General features: G+C 50.5%; 1 protein-coding gene across 1 annotated transcript; it reads right to left on the reverse strand.

The window, feature by feature from the left end:
- Window positions 1-6,893: 6,893 nt before the first annotated feature.
- Window positions 6,894-9,070, reverse strand: ZNF502 (zinc finger protein 502). The gene is made up of 2 exons (XM_040994961.1): window positions 8,975-9,070; window positions 6,894-8,461 (listed from the first exon to the last, which is right to left on the reverse strand). Exons 1-2 carry the CDS (start codon window positions 9,021-9,023, stop codon window positions 6,894-6,896), a joined length of 1,617 nt encoding a protein of 538 aa, XP_040850895.1. The 5' UTR covers window positions 9,024-9,070.
- Between the last annotated feature and the right edge of the window lie 279 nt (window positions 9,071-9,349).

The following is a 9,349-nucleotide window of genomic DNA, read 5'->3' on the forward strand; positions in this document are numbered from 1 at the left end:
CCGTGGAGGATGACCCACCTGTTAAGCTCCCTGCAACACTGTGGGAAACCCGGATGAAACTCCTTGCTCCTGCCTTTGGCCTGCTGCAGTCCTGGCTGTTGCAGGCTTCTGGGGGAAGTGAAGCAGCAAAGAGATCTTCATTTCTCCCTCTTTGAAGCTCTTTCAAATAAATAAATAAATCTTTTTTTTCCCCTTAATTTAAGTCTAAATTGAAATGTCATTTACTGTCATGTCAGTAAATTTCAAAATCCTGAAATTAACAGCTCATCTAACTTCATAATTAAACAGATCCTCTGTTGTACATTCCACATTAATAGCACTTCGTCGTGAGCATGGAGCTGATAACGTGCCACTTCTCAAACTCTCACAAAGGGAGCTGTGTAGCTCGGCTTTGTAAAGCTACTGTGGGTTTAGACACAGAAGGACTGACTTGGCAAACGTAAGCTGTCCCCTGGTCTCTGTATCCTGTTTCCTTAGAGGAACTACTAGAAGTTGAATCACTGGATCAAATTTAAGTATTTGTAAAGTTACTGATGTTTATTCTCACATTGCTTCAGGAAAATCCTGCTTTGACTATCTTGTTCACCATCCATAAGAGAGTATTTCTCATCCGTGCTAGTAGTACGCTAGCCCTGGGTTGGCACTCGGCTCTAGCATTTTATTAGTCTGATAAACTGAGAATGGATTTTAACATAGTTAAGTTGGCATGATGTGACCTTAATCCACCAGGGGGAGACTACGCTTTCTCACACATTAATAGACCACTTTATGTTGTGCTTTGGAAACCGCATTTTATTCCACCAGCACAGTCCTACGTCTCTTACGAATGTGTAAATCATGTAATCGATCAATCTATAGCTCCTTCCAGCTCCCACTCCCAAAATCCCATCTATAGGAAAATTGGTATATTTGAAAACTTACAATTCTGTTTACCAAAAGTAAGATTTCACTGTTGATTCAGAACAAGCCACAGGTGACCTGATGATCGCATCATGGTCCAGCAATGGGCCTTCATCTTCGAAGCTGAAGACAGATTTCAGAATCTGATTGAACTTAGGACAGGCAGCGGGGATGTGGTGTGGTGGCAGATTTGGTGTAGAAAACAAAGTCACTTTACAGCAAAGGATTATGCTCAATGTCCAGCTCTTAACACAGTCTCTTCACTATAAAAACCTGTAAAGGCACTATCCCATTGTCACCAGGACAGTCCTTAGGAAGCACAGACTTGGAGACAAACACTTAGCTGGTTATAATAGCATCAAAATTTGAACCAGGCATCTTAAATTAGATGGGGATTCAAACCAGGCACACTGGGAATGCAGGGGTTTCAAGTGGTGGCACTACTGCTGAATAACAACCCATCCTGGACTCTCTTCTGACCCAGAAGTAAGCTGTTGGGATCCCTAGCAGTACTAGTGAGAGAGGGTTTTACCTTAAGGAAAAGCAGAATCCGTGGCACGGAGGAAGAGCCCCTCACCAACTGTCCACCCGCTTCCTTCTCCGGCGGGACTGGAGAACCCAAGAAGAGCCTTTGCCCAGCCAAAGAGCCACTTCAATCTAAATGAAAGAATACTGTCACTATCGGAATGTAGAGTAATTGTGTAATAGACACTGTCATATCCAGATGTGAAAATGCAATGCACTATGCATCTCTACTTCAAGATCAAAGATGGACTTGTAATGAAATACTTAAACATATCTTGACAATAGGATGTTGGACCATCTGCCATTGTCTGTACCCATAATGTCAGGATACACTTAAACAGAATGATGGACTTATGACTGCTTATAAGGACTCTACTACTGTAATAATATACGGGAAATCAGTGTGTGTGTGGGGGGGAGATGGAAAATCCCAGAGTATGGAATTGTATCATAAAATAAAATTAAATATACTAAAAAATAATACTGTCAGCCTCAAAAACTGTCCTAAGTCACTCAGAAGCCAGGGGGCGGGCTGACTTCCAAGAAGTGTCAGCGCTCAGGGAGCAAACGCTCCTGAGGACTAAGTATCCACAGAAGGGGATCTGGACCCCACAGGCTCCCTGAACCTGCCAAGCAAGCTACTGGCTTCCCAACAAGTGTGGGGCCACAGCTCAGGGCAGAGGGACACGCAGCCGGCTGACGGGAAGCCTGGGAGAAGCGCAGAAAGCCGAAAGCACAGCCCACTCGAGACTACAGTGCTTGCTCAACTACCAGCCGAGGTGAGAGTTGCTTAAGCACGGGCTGAGCCCATAGCAAAGCTCGCCCGTTTTCTTACCACCACTCGGGATACAAAAGTTGCCTAGACAATAAGAGCTGCCCGTGTGTGCCACAGTTGTCTGCGGGAGGATGTTAAAGCTCTGCCCGGCGTTCCCGCCCCACGGCCCGGGCCTCTGCTCCAAGACTCCAGCAGGGCAGATGTGCTGCACCGCGTCCCACGGAGTAGTCGGTCGGACACGACCTGTGGCGTGGACGGCCCGGCACAACCAAACCCGCTCACCAGGGCCTCCCGGGACGCATCCTTCGCCGCGCTCCGTTACCTGGGCAGCTGAGTGACGTCACCAACCTGCGCCGCCGTGCCAGACAGCACCACGGTCTCCTCTCTAGGAATGCGGAAGCGGCTTCATCTCGACTGCTCTTCCGCGATGCCCTTGACATACCTTGGAACAGTAACCTCCGGTTCCTCTTAAGTTTTCCCACCTGCCACCCTTAGCTGTTTGCTTAATATCGGTTGGCAAGTTCTTTGCCAGCCCCAACACTCGCCGGCCAGCCAGCCCAGGCGGAATCATTTCCCAGGATCTTAGACCTGGGGTTCCCCAGGTGGAAGCGGCGACTGGGCTGAACATCACGAGGTGAAAAGTGATTGTTAGACAGTCTGCCATTCTGAGGGCAAAAAGCGGCTAATTCCTCTATAAAGTGGGGGTGGGAGGGCAGAAGGTTGGAGCCCCAAGTGGCCAACTCTATAATTAACAGACGAAATACAGAGGCACACGGAACAGAGGTAGGGACATGCCAACCACCGTGGGAACTCTAGGTGAAATTTCACGCGGCACTCAGCTGGTTGGGTAGCCTTGGGAGAGTGCAAGCGCCTGCTTCCCCGACGTGGCCCACATCACTCTGCCCTTCTGCAGCCCACGCATGTTGGTGCGCTGAGAATGCACAAGAGATTCCAGAGCCCAAGGCGGGCCAGGAACTCGGCAAGTGCTTTTGCTTGGGGACACCTATGCTCCGTGGCTCTCCTGCCGGGCCAGTGCTGTTCCTCAGTTCCTGCCCACTTCAGTACCCCGTCTCAGCCCAGTCATGCCTCCAGCAGATCTAGGTAGCGTTGCATGTGTTTCCCCAATTCCTGTCCACCCTGACATCAGTGTAGCCTGAAAGCACTTTGTTCAGTTCTGTAGCCAAAATCCTTGGGCTACAACTATTTTCTTGTGGGATCTTCAGTTTAATATAGCCACATGCTATAGCATAGGGAAATGTTAACAAGTGTTACAGCTGGTACCAACCTTACCAGCGCATGCACTTGCCATATCACCAAAGTCATCACCTGGAGGCTGGTATGTAGAAATGCCTGTAGTTTAGTTCAGTAAGTATTTTAAAATATCTAGGGGGCTGAAGCTGTGCCAGTGCCTAAAGCTGCTACCTGTGATGGTTTGAGCCCTGGCTGCTCCATTTCCAATCTAGCTCCCTATTGCTGTGACGGGGGAAGCAGCCGAGGATGACCCAAGTGTTTGGGCCCTGCAGCCATTTGGGAAATCTAGAAGTTGTTTCTGGCTTCAGCCTGGCCCAGCCCCAGTAGTTTGCAGCCAGTTGGGGAACGAACCAGTGGATGGAAGACTTTTCTCCCTCTTTCTATAATTCTGCCTTCCAAATAAAATAACTAAATAAAATAAATTCATCTGCCTTTCTGATAAAGAGAGGAGAGACAGAAAGATCTTCCATCTTTCTTTCACTTCCTAAAATGGCTTCAATGGCCAGAGCTGAGTCGATCCAAAGCCAGGACCCAAGAGCTTCTTCTGGGTCTCCCTCATGGGTGCAGAGGTAAGGGCCTTTGGGCTATCTTCCACTACTTTCTTAGGCCATAAGCAGGGAGCTGGATGGGCCACAAACCAGCAACGATGGTGCCCATATGGGACTGGCACTTGAAGATGGAGGATTAGCCTGTTGAGCCCCGATGCCAACCCCCAAAATAAATCTTAAAAAAAAAAATCTATGGAGACTAATGCTGTGGGGTAGCTGGTAAGGCTGCTGCCTGAAGCTCCAGCATCCCAAATGGGTGCCAGTTTTCAAGCCTTGGATGTTTCATTTCCAGTCTAGCTCCTTGCTAATGTTGCTGAGAAAGCAGTACCAGATGGCCCAAGTGCTCGGGCTTCTGCACCCATGTGGGAAACCTGCAAGAAGTTCCTCACCCCTGGCTTTGGACTGGCCCAGCCCTAGCTGTCATGGCTATTTGAAGAGTAAATGGAATCTTCTTTTTCTCTGTGCAACTCTTTCAAATAAACCTTTTTTTAAAAAAAATATGAATTCACCAAAGGAATGCTTATTGAACATATACTGTATCCCAGTAATTAAGGCTGCAGTATTGTTTTTCACTTAGGAAGCATAAATCCAGTGACAATTGCTTTTGGAAGAATACTTTCAGGAGTGTAAACTACTCAGGAAGATGTCATTGGGCTTTTTTTTTTTTTTTGCACGTAAGGCATTAACTTTCTCAATTATGAATCCCCCTATGATAGGCACTGAAAACATCGTCTTCATAGCCAGAGAGGGAAAAGCCAATGTGATGGCCCTACCACATCCCAGTGCAGAAGATCGCATCCATACCCATGCTTACAGACAGTTGCTCTGGAAACATCCACTCTGCACTCCAAAGAACCAAGCATCCCAGAATCACTGTGCCTCAGTGGGTTTTAATAGTCACCAACTTGGGCCCAGCGCCATGGGATCCCATATAGGCGCCGGTTCTAATCCCGGCAGCCCCGCTTCCCATCCAGCTCCCTGCCTGTGGCCTGGGAAAGCAGTCGAGGATGGCCCAAAGCTTTGGGACCCTGCTCCTGCATGGGAGACCCAGAAGAGGCTCCTGGCTTCAGATTGGCATAGCATTGGCCGTTGCGCTCACTTGGGGAGTGAATCAGCAAATGGGAGATCTTCCTCTCTGTCTCTCCTCCTTTCTGTATATCCGCCTTTCCAATAAAAATAAAATAAATCTTTAAAAAAAAATAGTCGGGCCCGGCATGGTGGCGCAAGTGGTTAAAGGTCCTCGCCTTGCACGCCCGGGATCCCATATGGGCGCCGGTTCTAATCCCGGCAGCCCCGCTTCCCGTCCAGCTCCCTGCTTGTGGCCTGGGAAAGCAGTCGAGGACGGCCCAAAGCTTTGGGAACCTGCACCCGCGTGGGAGACCCGGAAGAGGCTCCTGGCTTCGGATCAGCATAGCATCGGCCCGTTGCGCTCACTTGGGGAGTGAATCATCGGACGGAAGATCTTCCTCTCTGTCTCTCCTCTCTGTATATCCGCCTTTCCAATGAAAAAATAATAAAAATAAATCTTTAAAAAAAAAATAGTCACCAACTGAACAACTAGCAAGCCTCCAGGGCTTAGAAGCTATTTCAAACACCAACCAAAGACGTGATCCTCAGTCAGTTTTCTGAAGCTTGGTTTCTGAACATGACAAAGACTGGGGAAATTAAAGGCAAATTATGCAGATTCTTTCAGAATAAAACACCGCTGCAGCTGGCAGCAAAGTGGACAACTGGATTTCGGGGATTTGAGAGAGGTCACTGTCTTGAGAGCTCGTCTGGGGCCAAGGGCAGGGGAAGGTGATTGGCTGGTTTCTGCTCAAAGTCCCCTGCAGCTTGGAGAGAGGCTGGCTCCCTGCCGGGCAAGCCAGCCCTCCTCTGGACAGCAGCTGGGTCTGTGCTGCCCTGGTCCTCTCAGCAGATCTGCCTCCCTTCGCACAAACTGGCCCCACAGAGTTTCTCTTGATTGTCCATTTCCTTTTTAGCCAATCCTTCCCCCATCTTCCCTCCCCCACCACAACGCACTATCACTCTCAAGCTTGAAAATAAAAAACAGCCCAGTTCTTGTAACCTTGCCCCTTATTTGTTTAGTGGATGAAGATGGAGGGGTCAGAGTTGTGGCAACTCTGCCTGTGATGCCAGCATCTCCCAGGGCAGCACCGATGCAAGTCCTGGCTGCTCTGCTTGCAGCCCAGTTAATGCACCTGGGAACATAGCAGAGGGTGACCCCATGTGGGAGACCAGGACAGAGTCCCTGGCTCCTGGCTTCAGCTTGACCCAGACCTGGCTGCTGGGGCCGTTTAGAGAGCGAACCAGTAGATGGAAGATCTGTCTCTTCCTTCCTGTCACTCTGCCTTTCAAATGAAGTAAGTGCAAAAATCTTGTCAAAAAGGAATGATTGCAGACACTCTAATTGTCACTTGTCTGTCTCCCCTGCCTTCTGGGGACCACTCCTGCTGCTCGGGAGCCTCGCTCACAACCGCAGGGTCACTGTGGTCCCAAACATCCGGAGGCCCTTGTACTCAGCACTGCCCCAGAAGTGTCGCCACTGACACACTAGCGAGCAGTGTATGCAGAAGCACCTTGATATGCCAGCCAGTGGGCACGGGAAACAGGTGCAAGGGAAGGAGCAGGAAGGGTAAAGGGGTCCCACGGCTAACCCAACAGATGCCTCCCCCGGCACATGCGCAGTGTGGAGAGGCCGCGGTTTGAAAAGCAGGAACTTCCTTTTCTTCCCGGAATGGACTCTGCGCTCCTCAACTCCAGGTTCTGCTTCTGGAAGGCTCCTCTAAAGTACAGCCACCGAGAAGCCTTCCTCCTTCCCCTTCGAAAGGCCACCTGCCTCACCCCTCGCAGCCCTGCTCCCCGCCGGCTCTGCCCTAACGTCCCTACCGGCATCACTCCCCAGCGTGAAGTTTCTGATGCCGGAAGAGGACTGAGCTATGTCTGAAGAATTTCCCACACCGAATGCATTCGTAGGGCTTCTCGCCCGTGTGGATCCTGTAGTGCTCGCTGAGGTGCGCGTACTTGCGGAAGGTTTTCTCACACTCGCTGCATTTGTACAGCTTCTCGCCGGTGTGCGTCCGACGGTGCTCCGTGAGCGAGGAGCCGTGCGCGAAGGCTTTCCCGCACTCCTGGCACGTGTAGGGCTTCTCTCCCGTGTGGATCCTCAGGTGCTGCGTGAGGCAGGCATTCTGGTTAAAACCCTTGCCGCACTCGTTGCATTTATAGGGTTTTTCTCCCGTGTGACTTCTCTGATGCCGAATGAGGCAAATGCTTTGGATGAAGGCTTTGCCACACTCGCTGCATTTGTAGGGTCTCTCCCCTGTGTGGATTCTCTGGTGTTTAGCCAGTGGCGTGCTCTGAGTAAAAGCTTTCCCGCACTCTTTGCACTTGTAGGGTTTCTCCCCTGTGTGGATGCGCTGGTGCTTAATAAGAGATGGGCTCTGACAGAAGGCCTTGCCGCATTCCTTGCATTGATAGGGTTTCTCCCCGGTGTGGATCCTTCGATGCTGAGAGAGGTTGGCCTTCGTTTGGAAACTCTTCCCGCACTGGTCACATTTATGGGGCTTTTCCCCTGAGTGAATTCTCTGATGCTGCATGAGGTTTGAGTGTTTGCGGAAAGCGGAGCCACATTCATGGCATGAGTAAGGCTTCTCCCCGGTGTGGCTTCTCTGGTGTTGGGTAAGGTGCGTGTTCTGATGGAATGACTCCCCGCATCGATGACACTGGTAAGGTTTCTCTCCGCCGTGGAGTCTCTGGTGTTCCACAAGATGTGACTGGTTGCTGGAAGAATTCCCACACTCCTCGCCCTTACAAGGTTTCTCCCCAGTGTGGCTTCTCTGGTGTTGGGCAAGGAATGACTGGCAACGAAATGTTGTCCCACACTGTTCGCACCGGTACAGCTTCACTCCGACGTGCATTCTTTGATGCTGAACGAGGAAAGAGCTGCGATGGAAGGCTTTCCCACACTGCTCACATGCATACGGCCTCTCCCCGGCGTGCGTTCTCTGATGCAGGGTGAGGGATGAGCTCTGAGTAAAGGTTTTCCCGCAGTCGTGACATTGCCAAGATTTCTTGTGCGTGGACGGAGCTGGACACGGACTCTGGCCTGACATCGCACTGGTACATATGCTCCTGGCGTCCCATCGATGCTCCTTTTCTTCTGTAGAAACCCGCAGATGTGTCACAAGGCTTGAGGTCAAAAGCAAGTTTTTCTCGAGATGATATTCTTGCCTCATCATTTCAGGGGGTGCTTCCTTGTGAAGGAAGGTTATTCCCTCAAAACCCCCTTTCTGGAAAAGGCATGACGCTGGAGCCTTTCCAGAGTTTTCCTTCATGCCCTCACATGTGCATTTTTCTTCTGCTGTGGAATCCAGGTAATCCTCTTGGACTCTCTCTGCTAGGATCCCTGTTGAGCCAATTGCTGAGAGATCTTGCTTAGGACCAGGATTTTTCACCCAGCCTGAAAAAAAAAAAAAAAACCCACTGGAGTGAATGTCCCTGGTACAGGGTACAGTGAAGGCCCTGCACTTGGGGTCCCCAGATAGGGCTCAGGGATGGCACATGGGTGAGGGCCAACAGAAGCAAGTTAGCATTGCATGTGTTGGGGAGGTCTGCATCAGGGTCACGTGGTCACCATCAGTGAGGAACCCCACCCCTCCCATCTGACAGGGCACTAGCCATCCAGGGGGTAAGAGAACCACAGGTGATACAGATGAAGGGGAAGCAGCGAAGATTACACAGGACAAGCTTCGGGCAGGACAGAGAGTGGTGGTCTGGAGTCAATGAGTTAATGTTAGGAAAACCTGGGGGATGGGAGGGGCAAGATGAGGAGTGGGGAAAGTGGACCCAGACCTGCCCCGTCATCCCTGTATGACAGGCAGCTTATCTCCTAAGCTTCATTCCATTTCCCTCCTGAAACATCTAAGGTTACCATCAGCCTGTGTCTCCTATGAGTTGTTCCTCCTTCACTCACCTGCACAAGTCTCTTCTCCAAGCTCTTCAGCTCCTTGCATATTCCACATCTACCGATCTTCTCTGGGCTTTGCTGGGAAAACACCTCCGGGGTTCAAGAACCGGGAGCCCTGCTCACAGGGAGAAATAACCATACCAATGAACAGAAACCACAAGACAGAGACGTGACCTAGGGTCAGTAAGGCCATCTGATGACCGACGGCGTACCTCTCAGGGTGGCGAGGTGTGATCAAATCAGCAAGCAGCAGAACCTTCGAGGGTCACACACTCCCTCCATCCATCAGCTGTCCCGGGAGTGACAGGCTCAGACAGACTGACATACTGTTGAACAGATCAGAATGTTATTTTTCTCCTCGCGACGATAAAGATGACAAGG

This window comes from Ochotona curzoniae, unplaced genomic scaffold, assembly GCF_017591425.1.
Source record: "Ochotona curzoniae isolate NIBS_2020 unplaced genomic scaffold, NIBS_Ocur_1.0 contig_908, whole genome shotgun sequence".
Taxonomy (NCBI): Eukaryota; Metazoa; Chordata; class Mammalia; order Lagomorpha; family Ochotonidae; genus Ochotona; species Ochotona curzoniae.